A 17971-nucleotide genomic window follows, 5' to 3' on the forward strand; every position below is an offset into this window, starting at 1 on the left:
GGATCGCCTTACCCTTCCACAAGATGTTGCAACTGGTCCATTACATTGATGACATTATGCTGACTGGACCTAGTAAGGAAGAAGTGTCAACGACTCTGGACTTATTGGTAAGACATTTGCATGCTAGAGAGTGGGAAATTAATCCCACAAAAATTTAGGTGTTTTCTACCTCCATGAAATTTCCAGTGGTGTGGTGAATGTTGAGATATTCCTTCTAAAGTGAAGGATAAGTCATTACAGCTTATAACAACAAAAAAAGGAGGCACAACACCTGGTGGGCCTCTTTGGATTTTGGAAAAAACATATCCCTCATTTGTTTGTGCTACTCTGGCCTATCTATCAAGTGACTTAAAAAGCTGCTAGTTTTGAGTGGGGCCCAGAAAAAGAGAAGGCTCTGCAACAGATTCAGAATGACGTACAAGCCACTCTGTCACTTGGGCCATATGCTACAGCTGAACCAATGGTGCTTGAAATGTCCATGGCAGATAGAGATGCTGTTTGGAGTCTTTGGCAGGCCCATACTGGTGAATCAAAGTGCAGACCCTTATGATTTTGGAGCAAAACCTTGTCTTCCTATGCAGATAACTACTCTCCTTTTGAGAAACAGCTTTTGTCTTGTTAACGGGCCTTAGTAGAGACTGAAGGCTTAACCATGGGCCACCAAGTCACCATGTGGCCTGAGCTGCCTATCTGACCTACAGAGTCATAAAGTCAGCCATGCACAGCGCTACTCACCCCTTCATTAAATTAAAGTGGCATATATAAGTTCAGGCTCAAGCAGGACTTGAAGGCACAAGTAAGTTGCATGAAGAAGTGGCTCAGATGCCCACAGTCTCCACACCTGTCGCATTGCTTTGCCCCTCCTAGTCTGCACCTATGGCCTCATGGCCAGTTCCTTATGATGAGTTGACTGAGGAAGAGAAAACTCGTGCCTGGTTTACAGATGGTTCTGTGTGACAGGCAGATACCACTCGAAAGTGAACAGCAGCAGTACTGCAGCTACTTTCTGGGACCTCCCTGAAGGAAAGTGGTGAAGGGAGATCCTCCCAATGGGCAGAACTTCGATCAGTGCACCTGAGTGTTCACTTTGCTTGGAAGAAGAAGCAGCCAGACGTGTGACTGTATACTGATTCTTGAGCTGTTACCAATGGTTTGGCTGGATGGTCAGTGACTTGGAAGGAACATGATTGGAAAATTGGTGACAAGGAGATATGGGGAAGAGGTATGTGAATAGACTTCTCTGAATGGGCCAAAGAAGTGAAAACAATTGTTTCATGTGACTGCTCACCAAAGGGTGGCCTCAGCAGAGGAGGACTTTAATAATCAAGTGGATAGGATGATGCATTCTGTGGAAACCAGTCATACTCTTTCCCCAGCCACTCCCGTCACTGCCCACAGGGCTAATGAACAAAGTGGCCATGGTGGCAGGGATGGAGGTTATGCATGGGCTCAGCTACATGGACTTCCAATTACCAAGGCCAGCTTGGCTACAGCCACTGCTAAGTGCCCAATCTGCCAGCAACAGAGACCAACGCTGAGTCCCTGATATGACACCACTCCTCGAGGTGATCAGCCAGCAATCTGGTAGCAGGTTGATTACACTGGACCACTTCCATCATGGAAAGGGCAGTATTTTGCCCTTACTGGAATAGCTACTTACTCTGGATATGGATTTGCCTTCCCTGCATGCAATGCTTCTGCCAAAACTACCATCCATGGACTTACAGAATGCCTTATCCACCATCATGGTATCTGTTATGGATTGAATTCTGTCCCCCCAAAATGTGTGCCAACTTGGCTAGGCCATGATTCCCAATATTGTGTGATTGCTCACCATTTTGTCATTTGATGTGATTTTCGTATGTATTGTAAATCCTACCTCTATGATGTTAATGAGGTAGGATTAGCAGGAGTTATGTTAATGAGACAGGACTCAATCTACAAGATTAGATTGTGTTTTAAGTCAATCTCTCTTGAGATATAAAAGAGAGAAGCCAGCAGAGAGACATGGGGACCTCATACCACCAAGAAAGCAGCACCAGGCGCAGAGCACGTCCTTTGGAGCCAGGGTTCCTGCATGGAGAAGCTCCTAGACCTCAGGAAAATTGGTTACAAGGACCTTTCCCCAGAGCCGACAGAGAGGGAAAGCCTTCCCCTGGAGATGGCACCGTGAATTTGGACTTCAAGCCTCCTAGACTGTGAGAAAATAAATTTCTCTTTGTTAAAGCCATCCACTTGTGGCATTTCTACTATAGCAGCACTGGATAACTAAGACAATATCCCACACAGCATTGCATCAGATCAAGGGACTCACTTCATAGCAAATGAAATACAGTAATGGGTCCATGCTCGTGGAATTCACTGGTCTTACCATGTTCCCCATTATCCTGAAGCAGCTGGCTTGATAGAACGATGGAATGGCCCTAAGACAAAATTATGGTGACAGCTAGGGGGCAATACTCTGTAGGGGTGGGGAAATGTTTTCTAGGAGGCTGTATACACTCTAAACTAGCATTGGATATATGGTGCTGTTTCTCCCATAGCCAGGATTCACGGGTCCAGGAACCAAGGGGTGGAAATGGGAATGGAACCACTCATTATTACCCCCAGTGACCCACTCGCAAAATTTTTGCTTCCAGTCCCCGCAACCCTATGCTCTATAGGTCTAGAGGTCTTAGTTCCAAAGGGAGGAATGATACCACCTGGAGATACAACACTGATTCCAATGAACTGGAAGTGAAGAATGCCACCCAGCCACTTTGGGCTCCTCATTTCTCCAGATCAATATGCAAAGAAAAGAGTTGCCATACTGGCTGGTATGATTGATCCTGATTACTAAGGGGAAATCAGATTGATATTATATAATGGGGGTAAGGAGGCATATATCTGGAATACAGGAGATCCCTTTCAGTATCTGTTAGTACTACCATGCCCTGTGATTAAAATTTAATGGAAAACTACAGCAACCCAATTCCGACATGACTACTAATGGCCAAAACCCTTCAGGAATGAAGGTCACCCCACCAGGCAAAGAATGATAACCAGCTGAGGTACCTGCTGAGGGTAAAGGGAATACAGAATGGGTGGTGGAAGAAGGTAGTTCTAAATGCCAGTTATGACCATGTGACCAGTTGCAGATACGAGAACTGTAATTGTGATAAGTATTTCTTGTTTCATTGTGTGTGTGTGTTGGTGTGTGTGTGTGTGTGTGTATCTCAAAGCTGAAGCTGAGGAAAATTCAAACAAGTCCACTAGAGCCAAAATACGACCTTGAGTATATACCACCTGGATTTGGAGACCATCTTAAGTATAGACTTGATACAATGAACACTAATGACCAAAGACCAGATGAGTTGTGGATTGATTATAAAGGACATCATACCTGAAGAAAGCAAAAGGTCATTAAAAGACAGGAAAGAAAGAAAAGACCAAATGAATGTCAGAAGAGACTCTGAAATTTGCTCTTCAACGTAGAGCAGCTAAAGTGAATGAAAGAAATGATGACGTAAAAGAGCTGAACAGAAGATTTCAAAGGAGGCTCGAGAAGACAAAGTAAAGTATTATAATGAAATAGGCAAAGATGTGGAGATAGAAAACCAAAAGGGAAGAATACGCTTGGCATTTCTCAATCTGAAAAAACTGAGGAAAACATTCAAACCTCAAGTTGCAACACTGAAGGATTCTGTGGTCCAAATACTGAACAATGCACGAAGCATCAAAAGTAGAAGGAATGAACACACAGAGTCACTGCACTAAAAAGAATTGGTCGACGTTCAAACATTTCAGGAGGTAGCATATGATCAAGAACCAATGATATTGAAGAAAGAAGTTCAAGCTGCACTGAAGGCGCTGGCAAAAAACAAGGACTCAGGAATTGACCGAATATCAATCGAGATGTTTCAACAAATGGATGCAGCGCTTGAGGTGCTCACTCATCTATGCCAAGAATTTGGAAAACAGCTATTTGGCCAACTGTTGGAAGAGATCCACACTGGTCCACAATCCAAACAAAGGTGATCCAACAAATATGGAAATTATCAAATAATATCATTATTATCACACACAAGGAAAATTTTACTGAAGATAATTCAAAAGCGATCACAGCAGTGCATTGACAAGGTACTGCCAGAAATTCAAGTCAGATTCAGAAGAGGACAAGGAACGATAGATATCATTGCTGATGTCAGATGGATCTTGGCTGAAAACAAAGAATACAAGAAAGACATTTATTTGTGTTTTATTGACATGTAAAGGCATTCGACTGGGTGGATCATTAACAAATTATGCAAAACATTGCAAAGAACAGGAATTCCAGAACACTTAATTGTGCTCATGCAAAACCTGTAGATAAACCAAGAGGCAGTCCTTCTAACAGAACAAGGGAATACTGCAATGTCTTAATCAGGAAAGGTGTGGGTCAGGATTGTAGCCTTTCACCATACTTATTCAATCTGTATGCTGAGCAAATCCGAGAAATTGGACTATATGAAGAACACGGCATCAGGATTGGAGGGAGACTGGTTAACAATCTGCATTACGCAGATGACACAACCTTGCTTGCTAAAAGTGAAGAGGGCTTGAAGCACTTACTGATAAAGATCAAAGATTACGATTACGGCCTTTCAGTATGGATTACACCTCAACGTAAAGAAAACAAAAATCCTCACAATTGGACCAATAAGTAACAATAAATGGAGAAAAGATTGAATTTGTCAAGGATTTCATTTTACTTGGATCCACAATAAACACACATGGAAACAGCAGTCAAGAAATAAGATGACGTATTGCATCGGGCAAATCTGCTGCAAAAGACCTCTTTAAAGTGTTAAAAAGCAAAGGTGTCACATTAAGTACTAAGGTGCGCCCAACCCAACCATGGTGTTTTCAGTTGCCTCATATGTATGCGAAAGCTGGACAATGAATAGAAAGACCAAAGAAGAACTGATGCCTTTGAATTATGGTGTTGGTGCAGAATATTGAATGGACTGCCAGAAGAACGAACAAATCCGTCTTGAAGAAATACAGCCAGAATGGTACTTAGAAGCAAAGAGGTGAGACTTTGTCTCACATACTTGGACAGGTTATCAGCAGGGACCAGTCCCTGGAGAAGGACATCATGCTTGGTAAAGTGAAGGGTCAGCAAAAAAGAGAAAGTCCCTCAGTGAGATGGACTGACACAGTAGCTGCAACAATGGGCTCAAACATAGCAACAATTATGAGGATGGCGCAGTACCAGGCAGTGTTTCATTCTGTTGTACACAGGGTGACTATTAGTAGGAACCGACTTGACGGCACCTAGTATTTTTGTTTTCTTCCTTCCCTTATCCCATCACTCATAAGATATAAGATGAAAATTAGGCTTGTGCGTTTTTGGTTTTCTACATGTTAGTTGTATCATGTTAGGCAGAAGTATGACTTTATAATTATCTTAATTTAGAGATTATGTATAGTTTAAAGAGATGGTGTACAGCTGCAAGTTGGCAAGGGGTGGACTGTGATAGTTAATGTTATGTCTCAAATTGGCTAGGCTATGATTCTCAATATTATGTAAGTATCCTCCATTTTTGTTATCTGATGTAATTATCCCCCATTTTGTGATATAATTATCTCCACGATGTGATCTGATGTGATCAGCCAATCAGTTGTAAGGGGAGTTTACCTCGGGGTGTGGCCTACACCCAATGTATACATGGATGTCTGGCAAAGCTCACTTGCTTGCTCTGCATCCTGTTTCCCACTCATCATCTCATCTCTGGTTCTTGGGACTTGAGCCAGCAGCTTGTCATCTGACCTGCTGACTTTGGGATTCTCCAGCTCCACAGCCCTGTGAGCCAATAGCCTGCTGTCTGATCTGTCGACTTTGGGATTCACCAGTTCTGCAGCCCAGTAAGTCAGCAGCCTGTGGTCTGATCTGCCAACTTTGGGATTTGCCATCTTCCGCAGCTCTGTGAACCAGCAGCCTGCCATCCGATCTGCCAATTCAGGATTTGTTGGCCCCTGCAACCACATGAGTCAGGAGAAGCCTCCAGCCAACACCTAACTTTGGGACTTGCTAGCCTCCACAACTGTGTAATTTCCTTGAGATAAATCTCACTCTCTCAATCTATAATATATATATATACATATGTTTCACTACTTTTGCTTCTCTAGAGAACCCAGCCTAAGACACATTTCTTTTTTTTTTTCCCCTCTATTTTATTCTTTTCCCTTTTAACTCTTTTACTAGTTTGGAAATCATGCATTCTATTTCTATTCTTTTTGTGGTTACTCACACTTGACTTTAAATTTAAATGTAGTATCTTTATCCTCCTTCCAAACAATACAAGCATTTGAAACATGATTTCCCCCTCCACTGTTGTTATTATTAACTACTATTTTAGTTTCATTTTGCTTTTAACTCCCCCAAATTATTATTATATTATTATTTTCTTTAAATCAATGCTTATTTATATTTCTTCACACATTCACTAATTGCTTTATTCTACCTTGCTACTTGCATTTCACTCCTTTCTTCTGAATATACAGGTAGTCCCCAGCTTACGATGTACTCAAGCAGGGCTGGATTAACCAGTAGGCAAGGTACACACAGGCTTACAGTAAGCAAGGTATGCACAGGCTTAACTGTGTCTACTTACTAATGTAGTGCATAATTTCACGTGGGTTTCACCACATCTTTGATATGGTGAAAAACAGATGAAATCATATACTACAGATTAGTAAGCAAGCACAAGTAAGCCCAAAGTACCTTGTTTATTGGGTAATGTGTTCCTGTATTCAAGTTACAACGAACTGCACTTAAACCGTTTTTTATTTGTTTTGTACATCTTATTGTTAGTAATATGTACTGCATACAATGTTGCAGCACATAATCTGCTGATGTTACCATTCTCATGCCAACACCCAAAGACAAATAAAGATCAGATTTATAAAGATACTGATAATAAAAGGCAATAATAATCAAAACTAAAAAAAATGAGAAAAATGAGGTATTTGACTTACATCAGAACTGATTTATGACAGAGTTGTCAGAATGGAACCCTGTCATAAATTGGGGACTAGCTGTAATCTAGTTCACATAATCTTAAGTATTTCTTTCAGTGATGTGGGGTAAAGGATCTAGTTTTACCATAAGTAAAGTGGCCTTTATCCTTGGCTCCCGAGAAATAACCTTGGAGTAACAGAGCACCTTGGTCTTGGACTTCTAGGCAGGGGCAGATTATCCAATAGGAAAGGTAAACACAGTGCTTACCGTGCTTACCAGATCATCTGTAGTGAACAACTGTTTCTGGAGTGAAATTGTTCATTGCAGATTAGTAAGTAAGCACGGTAAGCCTATGCTTACCGTGCTTACTGGGTCATCCAACCCTGTCAAGGATTATAAATTTGAAAACAGGCTTTGATTCTGTAGGAAGGTGCTGTGGGGTTGGGACAGAGACAGATGCCAGCCATACATAGAAGCAAAATCTTTGATGTGGTGAAAAAATGTGAAATTGTTCACTATACATGATCTGGTAAGCAAGGTAAGCACTGTGCTTATGTTGTCTATTGGATAATCCGCCCCTGCTTCCAGGCCACACTGAGACGATTTGTGCTGGAGAGTGGGGGCTGGCCAGACTAGGTATGACTCATCTGGGAGGCTGATATTAACTAGTTCCAGGAGGCATAATTAACCTACCATGCAGGACTGGCCAATGAAAGCTTGAAACTCCAAGGCTCAAAGAGCTTCCTGGTTGGCAAAGGGAGCATGACGTGCCCTCTCTGAGACAGGACAGCTCCACACTGGGAACTTGCCCAAACCTCGCCCACGCATCTCTTCCTTATGTTGATCCTAGTTTATACCCTCTTACTATAATAAAACCTGTAGCTATAAGTATAATACCATAAATTCTGTGAGTCGTTCCAGTGAATTAACAAACCCAAGGACAGTGTCCTCTTAGGTTGTAAGGTCTGCCCTAGCCACAGGTAGCTAGGGACAGACAGAGAGAATGCTGTGTGGGTGGCCAGTGTCATAAATGACGGAAAAGTGGGAAAGCAGGGATAGAACTGACCTCTGCCCTCTAGGAACTGGTTTCATGCTGATTCTCATCTATGAAGCTATAGTCCCAAGCGAGAATATGCAAGTAGGAAATTTTCTAAATCTTTGCCTGGAAATATCTTTATTTCGCTCTTATTCTTGAATAATTTAGTTTATCATAGAATTCTAGGTTTCTTGTATTTCTGCTGTGAAGATATGCCTCCATTATTTCTTGGCACTTTATTTTTGCTGACCAATAGCCTGCTGTCCATTTAATTTCTCTTTCATAGGTAATCTGTCTTTTTCTCTGGTTGCTTTTACATTTTTCTCTTTTTTGTTAATAATCCACAGTTTTACTAACATATGTCCACGGATGGATTTCTTTATGTTTATCTAAATTGGGACTTTTTGTGCTTCCTAAATTTAAAGACATGCTCTTCTTCAAATCTGGAAAAAAAAAAAAAATCAACCATAATCTCCCCTTCTCTCTGTTTTTTCTTCAGGAACTCCTATTAAACCTCTTCTCATTCTATCATTCATCATTCATGACTCTTAATGTAATATCTACATCCTTATCTCTTGGGCTTCATTCTGCTCATTCTAGGTGGTGACTTCAGACCTGTTTTCAACTCCACCAATTCTCTTTTGTATGTAATCTCCAGTTTATGTCAGTTAAGTTTTAAAACTATGATAAATACAATTTTAAAAAGTTCTACTTGGAAGTTCTGATACATGTATCACATGGATGAACCTTGAAAACATTATGCTGAATGAAATCAATCACAAAACAACAAATAATTGTATGATCTCATTTATATGAAATATCTAGAATAGGCAAACTTATAGAGACCAACATTTATTAGTGGTTACAAGGGTCAGGCAGGATGGAGGAGGGAACGATAACTAACTTAGCTGGCACTGAGCTTCTGTTAAGGGTGATGGAAAAATTTGGAAACAGATAATGGTGATGGTTGAACAACATGATAAACACAATTAATGTCACTGAATTGTACATGTAAAGAAAACTGAAATGGCAAATGTTTTGTTAAATATATATTTAGGACAATTTTTTTAAAAAAGTTCTATTTGGTTTTTCTTCAATTTTGCCTATTCTTTTTTCATATTGCTTGATACTTTTGTCAAGGATTTTTTGTCTTTAATTTTTTAAATTTCATTTTAAGCATATTATTTTACATTTTCTTTCATATTGTTTTAATATTTTTAGTTCTTAGGGTACTAATTCTCCTACGGATTGTATCTGCTAACTCTCCTTCATGATGATTCTATTTTTAGTTTGTTTCATTGTGAGCTCAAAACCAGCAGGGATTGTTCTTCCGGGACAGGGAGGTTTCATATTTGCTACTGCTGGAGCCCGAGGGATTTCAATTGTCCTTCAATGCTTTTATGTTAATTTTTCCACTGGGGACTTGCCTCTCCACACAGAGAACATAACTTTGGAGCTAGTGTTTTGATTTCACCCAGGTTACCTTTCCTTTTTCTCCACCCAAGTACCCAAGCTGACTTCAGGTGACCTCAGTGCTTCCCTGAGGAGTTCTAGTCCCTTTTTTACAGATGGGAACGTACCTGAATTTGGCACAAGCCCACATACAGTGTCACCTTACCCAAGAAGTGTGTCATCTCCCAGGATAGCCGACCCTTCCATCAAGCATTGAGCCAGTGTCGTCAAAGGCAATTTTTTCTGAAAAAGGAAACAAACATTATAATGAAAACTATTTCCAACAGTAACCTGCATACTCTGAAGTAGCAAAAATACAAATACTTGCCCATATACCAGTTACTAGCTAAGAAATAAACTGATTAAAATATGTTAAAAACCTAAAAATTCAGTCTATGATGATGGTTAGCATTTAAGTTAGTGGCTGCCTAGGACTGAGGTATCATTTGCTCTCTTCTCTTCCCTTTGCTCTCCCCCACTTCACCTATAAGAATACTGAGTTTTAGAAAGATTAAATTGCCCAAAGATCTATAAAAGCTGCTAAAATGCGCTTCCCTAGCTGGCAGGATCCATGCTAAGACAGCTAGTCCCAGGCAAGACAGCCTCAGCAGGCTTCATCCTGCCCAGTAATCTGGGACAAAAACGAGTGATTAAAATTAACTTTCCTCAGACTCTAGGGCTCCAATATAACCTTAAGAATGAAGGGGAGCAGAGGACAGAACATCCCAGGGTTTGGATGTTAATTTGAATGTCTGGCATGACTGTTTTCTCTAAAAGCTACCTTGGATTTTATAAGTATCGCAGTTTGTAGGATGACTGAGAGGCAAAAAGTCTCATTGCAACATTCACCTTGTTCCTCAAACACGTGCACACTCACAGACACATATACACACACATTCTCACGATCCACATCGCTTGTCTCTGAAAGCTGCTGTCCACTATCCTGTCATTACAGGTCCAGGTAACTGGCTCTTCTGTGCTTCACCCTCCCAGAGACTTCTAGTTTAGGGCTCAGTCGTTCACAAGGGCCTCTCTGGTCTAACAGTGGGGGCAATTATCATAACAATGGCTTACACTTATTTTAACACCCAATTATGTTAAGCACTCTGCTAGGCATTTGCATTTAACTCTCAAAACAACCCTACTGGGTAGGAAATCATTATTGTTATTACCATTTTACGAATGAAGAAACCAAGGCTGATAGAGGTAATTAACTTGACTAAGGTCATGCATAACTAGGCAGCAGCAGAGCTGGACTTGGACCTTGGATGGTCAGATTCCAGAGCTTACACTCTGAACCGTCTTGCAAATTGTCGCTGTACAGAACAGGAAGAACTCAAACTGGCTTGCTGGTGCACTAGGTGGGTTCTGTGCCTAAAATACTCATGGGCCATCCATTCCTGTCACAATCTATCTTTAACTTTGCCCTGAGAATGTAGCAGTGGTAGAGAGACAAGGTCCCTGCTCCCATGGAGCTTCATGTCAGTGACAGGAACAGTTAAGTTAGGAAATGAATGATCACAAAAATTCCAGGTAATAACATGTGCTATGAAGAAAATAAAACAGGGTGATGTGATTTAGGCGGGGGAGTAAACACATTAGGCCGTCAGTCGGGAAAAGCTTCACCGAGAAGTTGACATCTGAGCTGAGACCCGAACAACGTGAAGTTCCTGGCCACACAATGCTGTATGGGAACATTCCATACAGAGCAAGTGCCAAGTCCCCAAGGTGGATATGAGCTAGGCACCGTGTTCAGGAACAGAAGGTCAGTGCAGCTGGAGAATAATGCCTGAGGAAGGAACAAGAGCTGAGCTCAGAGACGCAGGAGAGGACCTGTCACTGGGGTCTAGGGGTAAAGGTCAAGAGTCTGGATTTTATTGTATAATAGGAACACTTTGGTGGGATTCATACAGAAGAGTGGCATCAGCCGGCTTCCATTTTAAACACTTGCTCAGGCCATTACAGAGACTGGATTATGAAGGGGAAGGGTGAGGGGCAGGAGTTGAGGGTGGAAGATCTGATAGGAACCGTTGTGTTCAGGCAAGAGATGACAGTGTCTTGGACTAGAGAGGAAAAAGCCAAGTAAATGGGTATTCTTTGGAGGTAGAGTCAGCTGGCTTACTGAAAGATTGGATGTGGGGAGTATGGAAAGTGAAGAATAAATATTTAGGATAAATCTAACACTTAGACTTGAGAAATTAGGTGGATGTGCAGTACTCTCTTACTCTGCTAGATCTTCCCACTGTTTGAGCTTAAAAAGCTTTAGATGCTCTAGGTGCAGGGGTACTTGATCAATGGCCTTTTGTCTCCTCACCCTGTATTTTCTCCCTGGGTGATTCATCCACTCCCATGGATTCAACAGTCACTCACGCCTGAGACCCTGAAACCCCTTTCCATGCTTCACATCTATTTGATTACCAAGTCCACCAATAGCTACCCAATCTGCAACTTCCCTCTATCTTGACTGTCTCCATCCTGCCTCAGTAGTCTGCTCCAGTATTTACCAAACTGGCACTCCTATTTCCTCCACTGCTGTAATCCATGATTCACACAATAGCCAACAGATGTGATTGTGATACCCCATCTAATTCAACTTTGGCTTCCCGCTGCTCTGAGGGATGATGCCCAGCTCCTGACCATGACCTCCAAGGTCCCTGCAGTCTCATCTCTTGCCCCTCACCTCCCTTCTCTCCATACCCTAGTCACTCTGGCCACCTGTGTGTTTGTCAGAGTGCTTCCTGTATCTGGGAACTTTGCACATGCCACACCCTGTCCTAGAAGCACTGTCACCCTGCTGGCGCTGCCAGCTTTCGTTTATCCTCGAGGAAACGTTGTACTAGTTAATTCCTGGTAAGCCGTTCTTCTCAGCACCTTTCTGAGTGTAGTGGCTGCTTCCCTTGAGCCTGTAAGCTTCCAGAGGACAAGGATCCTTGGCATGTACACTGCCTTGCATGGCAGACCTGGTACTTCCTAAACATGTGTTGAATAAGGTGGAGAAACACTTTCTCACATTAACAGTGTATTTGTGGAGCTTGACTTTGTGATGAGAAATGCGAGGATTGTGACAAAACAAATATTTTTATCATACTCAGAGTCTTAATCAAAATGAAAACCTGTGAACTAACTAGCAGTTTGCCTTGATTAAGGGAGGCAAAATGGCAACATAATTCATATCCTTTCTCTTCCCATCCATGTAAGGAACCCAGCTGAGCTAAGTGTCCATGGGGTAACACTGCTCTGGTCACTGAGATCGTGGCAAACCCCCACCCCCCGCCACCAACACGTGCGGTAGCTAGCCACAGCTTTCAGACCTGAACCTTTAAAGGCTGGTGATAAATGTTTAAGTGTGTCAAACCATAACTGAACTGCTATGAGCTGATGAACCTGTTGAAGGAAAAGTGACAAAAGTGACAGGTGACCTGTTTTGAAAAGAACCACAGCAGACTGGTGGACACCCTGAGACTCTCTGCCTGGAGTGCAGGAGCATTAACTGCAGCAGCCTCAGCTCCGTGTCTTCCCCTCCCTGTCCTGGGCTGGACTGTTATTCCTTCATCCACCCTTCCTTTGTCTGCTCTCTTCTATTTGTTGTTGTCAGCTGCAGTTGAATAGCCTGACTCTTGAAGTTTAGTGGAACGAATTGCTGCCTGGTCCTGCTCCATCCCCACGATTGGTGGCAAATCAGATAGTTGTGATCCACAGGGTTTTCATCGGCTGATTTTCAAAAGATCACCAGGCCTTTCTTTCTAGTCTATCTTAGTCTGGAGGCTCTGCTGAAACCTTTTCAACATCATCATTATGGCAAGCCTCCATTGATGGATGAGCGTTGGCTGTGCATGAAGTGCACTGGATGGGAAATGAACCCGGATCTCCTGCACGGAAGGCAAGAATTCTGACACTGAACCACTACTGCCCACAGACCTACCACCTTTTGAGTCCAACTGTTGTGGCCCATGTGTCAATCCATCCCAATGAAGGTTTTCCTCACCTTTGCTGGACCTTCACTTTAGCAAAAATGATGTCTTTCTCCAGCAATTGGTCCCACCTGATGATGTCCAAAGTAAGTGAGTTGAAGTATGGGGCAATATTCTGTGATCCACAGGGTTTTCATTGGCTAATTTTAGGAACTCTCACAGGTCTGTCAGTTTGTTATATTGTGGTGTCTTGCATGTTGCTGTGATGCTGGGAATATGCCACTGGTATTTCAAATACCAGCAGGTTCACCCATGGTGGGCAGGTTTCAGCTGAGCTTCCAGACTAATATAGACTCAGAGGAAGGACCTGATGGCTTACTTCTGAAAAAACTGGCCAGTGAAAACCTTAGGAACAACAGCAGAATATTGTCTGGTATGATGCCAGAAGATGAGACCCTCAGGTTGGAAGGCAGTCAAAAGGTGACTGGGGAAGAGCAGCCTCCTCAAAGTAGAGTCAACCTTAATGACGTGGATGGAGTCAGGCTTTTGGGACCTTCATTTGCTGAAGTGGCACTACTCAAAATGAGAAGATACAGCTGCAAACATCCATTAATAACTAGAACATGGAATGTACGAAGTATGAATCTAGGAAAACTGGAAGTCATCAAAAATGAAATGGAACACATAAAGATCAATAGCCTAGGCATTAGTGAGCTGAAATGGACTGGTATTGGCCATTTTGAATCAGACAATCAAATGGCCTATTATGCCAGGAATAACAACTTGAAGAGGAATGATGTCTCATTCATCATCAAACATCTCAAGATCTATGCTGAAGTCCAACACTGTCAGTGACAGGATAATATCCATACACCTACAAGGAAGAACAGTTCATTCCACTATCATTCAAATTTACGCACCAACCACTACGGCCAAAGATGAGGAAATTGAAGATTTTTACCAACTTTTGCAGTCTGAAATTGATCAAACATGCATTCAAGATGCACTGATTAATTACTGCTGATTGGGATGCAAAAGCTGGAAACAAAGAAGGACTGGTGGTTGGAAAATATGGCCTTGGTGATAGAAATGATGCCAGCGATCTCATGATAGAATTTTGCAAGACCAACAATTTCTTCATTACAAATACCTTTATTCAACAACATAAATGACAACTATACATGTGGACCTCACCAGATGGAAAACACAGGAATCAAATCGACTACATCTGTGGAAAGAGATGATGGCAAGCTCAGTATCATCAGTCAAAACAAGGCCAGGGGCTGACTGCAGAATAGACCATCAATTACTCATATACAAATTCAAGTTGAAGCTGAAGGAAATTATAAAGTCCACAAGAGCCAAAATACAACTCTGAATATCCCACCGGAATTTAGAGACTATCTCAAGAATAGATTTGATGCACTGAACACTGACGACTAAAGACCAGACAAGTTATGGAATGACAAAAGGGATTATCATACATGAAGAAAGCAAGAGGTCATTAAAAAGACAGGAAAGAAAGAAAAGACCAAAATGGATGTTAGAAGAGATGCTGAATTGTCTCACTGTACCAAAAGCAATATTCAAGGGTCCTTGTAGGTCACTTGCAACCCCCAAATCTGCAGCATGATTTTTCTCCATGATGTGTTCAGTCACACATGAGACAAATGGACTCTAGGAAGGAGCTGAAGCAGAAACAAGAGGACCATCAAAGATAAAGCTTCCCTCGAGATGGGGTCTCAAGCATGCTCCTGCTATCCTCCTGGTTGTTCCACTCTGGGGGGAATAGCAGAGGGGTCTCACTCGCCTAGTGAGGACGATGGACATCTCAGGTACAGCTCAAGAGCCAAAGTGGCGGGAAGCATGGCCATACCACAGAAACAAGGAGCCTGGGCTGCTTGGATGCTCAGACATATAAATGGCTATATGGGTGGTACAGTAACTGTAGTGCTTGGCCGCTAACTGAAAGGTTGGCGGTTCAAACCCACCAGCCCAGCTCCATGGTAGAAAGATGTGGCAGTCTGTTTCCATAAAGATTACAGCCTTGGAAACTTTTTTGGCAGTTCTACTCTGTCCTATAGGGTCACTATGAGTTGGAATCGACTTGACGGCAACCTTTTTTGTTTTTGTTTTTATGGATGGTACAAATGGTTAACAAGCTCAGCTGCTAACCGAAAGGCTGGAGGTTCAAGTCCACCAGAGGTGCCTCAGAAGAATGCCTGGCAATCTACTTCTGAAAAAATCAGCCATTGAAAACCCTGTGGACTACAGTTCTACTCTGACACACATGGGGTCACCATGAGTTGGAATCCACTCAAAGGCAACTTTTTTTTTTTTTTTTAATGAACAGCCACACTGAACAGCTAAGAGGGCACTTACTGAGCGCTTGTCGGCTTCCGTCCCTTGCTGGCCCTGAAGACATGCAGTCAGCTTCTTGTGGGTGCTGTGGGAAACCTGCTTCACTAGCTCCAGGCGCTTCTCCACCTGCAGTAGAACAGTGGGTGGTATCAATGGGAAGAGGGCAAGGTCCGGAGAAATGGGGTTGTGGGGTCCGGACAACCCTGGGAAAGGACTCTGACCCATGTGTCCGCAAAGACAAGGAAAGCTGGGGGACAACACCCAAACGTGGAGAACTGGAGGAGGAGGGATAGCAGACTCTGGTATCCCCGCTAACCCTGCACTGAAATGGCCTTATATTTCTAGTGGAAGATCTCACTGAAATCACTGTGCTGTGATCCAGAATAAAAAGCTGTACTTCCAAACAGTCTGTATTAGCAGTGGCTTGAGAAGTTTAAACAGCATTGGGAATGGCTTAGTTTTAGAAGCAAAGCATCTTTGGTGTCTTTGAGCTAAGAGCTTACCTGAAGGAGGTCTTCACTCAGAACTTCAGTCTTTTCTGCCCTAAATAGGAAATTGAGAAACAGATCAGTCAGAATACTAGGAGCACAGTACCATAATTACTCCCCTCTCATCACTATGGAAAGACCAGAAAAACAGAGACATTAACTAGTAGGAGAATTTCTAACGAGAGAATATATAGACAATTAATATTGGAATTTGCTGGGAATCAGCATACTAGCAAACAAGATAACCTGAAGAGTCCCTGCTACAGATTAAAACCTGGATTAACGACAACAAACATACTTCTTTTGTTCCCAGACATATTTTTTAAGTAACACAACTAAGCAGGTTCCGCCACCCAAAGCCCTTGGCCTTTCCCAAAAAATCTAGCAAAAGTGGCAGAAATCTGATCAGGGATCAATAAACAGCGAACATAGAGACAGTATTAAGTCCTGGTGACAAATGCAAATACCACCTCCAAGATCTGGCAGCCAAGTTTACACAACAAAGTGGGGGCTTGCCACCTCAGATTTCCACTTTCAGTGAAAGGACTTGGAAGCTGGCTGAAGTGGTCACACAGCCTGTTAGCACCCGCTGACTCACATCAGAGGCCAATGCAAATCCTCTTTGGAGCACAACTATCCCAACTTATTACCTCCGGATTCTCACAGATAAGGTTCAGTCAATGAGTGCTTGCACATCTGTGCATGCATGCTCTCTCTCTCACTCACTCACACACACATACACCTACAAACTGCAAATTCACATGAAGACAAATCAAGACTAAGAATACGGAGAAAGAATAACATAGAGCCTGTCGTTGTTGTTGTGTACCCTCGAGTCAATTCCAACTCATAGAGATCCTAGAGAGCAGAGCAGAACTGCCCCATAGGGTTTCCTAGGTATAGGGTCGCTATGAGTTGGAATCGACTCGATAGCAACAGGTAACGGCTTAATTTTTACAGGAGTAGATTGCCAGGTCTTTCCTCCAGTGGAGTAGCTGGTGGGTTCCAACCACCCACCTTCCTGTTAGCAGTCGAACGCTTAACCATTTCGCCACCAGGACTTCTTATAGAGAGCCTGAAGGACTTCAATTATTGGAATTATCAGTGATTGCAACATGTGCATGAAGCATTTAAGAATAAATGATACACTAAAAATTAAATAACAGAACTTTCATTTCTGGGAAGATAGAGTAAACATGCTTTTACCTATTCTTCTTGCTAAGTACAACTAAAAACCTGACACATTATATACAAAACAAACATAAGATTCTTAAAGGCAAAGAGAAAGCAGACTAGCTAGGTACCTCTAGAATTACGTAGAGGGTTTTTTTTTTGCTTCATATATCCTAGACTTGGAACATAAAAAGTGCTTCATTTATCCTAGACTTGGATCAACCATGTGCCCCCTGCCTGCTGGGGTGGGGTCAGAGGAGGCCTACCAGAAAGTCGGGGCTTTCATCACCACCCAGAAGAAATGCAATCCCAACCAAACTTCCAGCAGCATTTTTGTAGATATAAACAAGTTGATTCCAAACTGATATCAAAGTACAAATGAACTAGAAGAGCTACAACAATTTAGAAAAAGAAGAAGAAAGCTGGAAGACTCACATACCCAATTTTAAGACTTACTATAAAACTAATTAAAAGAGTACGGTATTAGTGAAAGGAAAGAAACCTAGAACGATGGAACAGAATAAAGAGTCCAGAGATAGACCCATAGAAATATGATCAACTGATTTTT

The 17971-nt window shown here is 42.2% G+C and overlaps 1 protein-coding gene across 1 annotated transcript in view; it reads right to left on the minus strand.

Moving 5' to 3' along the window:
• ARHGAP44 (Rho GTPase activating protein 44) overlaps positions 1–17689 on the minus strand; it is a 114009-nt gene extending 96320 nt beyond the window's left edge. The window contains exons 1-4 of the mRNA XM_023730984.1: positions 17670–17689; positions 16246–16285; positions 15764–15868; positions 9637–9713 (exon numbers count right to left, since the gene is read on the minus strand). Coding sequence (XP_023586752.1) covers positions 9637–9713; positions 15764–15868; positions 16246–16285; positions 17670–17689 — 242 coding nt within the window. The remainder of the gene's footprint in view (positions 1–9636; positions 9714–15763; positions 15869–16245; positions 16286–17669) is intronic.
• Positions 17690–17971: the final 282 nt, after the last annotated feature.

The sequence above is a fragment of the Trichechus manatus genome, unplaced genomic scaffold (assembly GCF_000243295.1).
Source record: "Trichechus manatus latirostris isolate Lorelei unplaced genomic scaffold, TriManLat1.0 scaffold00040, whole genome shotgun sequence".
In the NCBI taxonomy this organism is placed as follows: domain Eukaryota; kingdom Metazoa; phylum Chordata; class Mammalia; order Sirenia; family Trichechidae; genus Trichechus; species Trichechus manatus.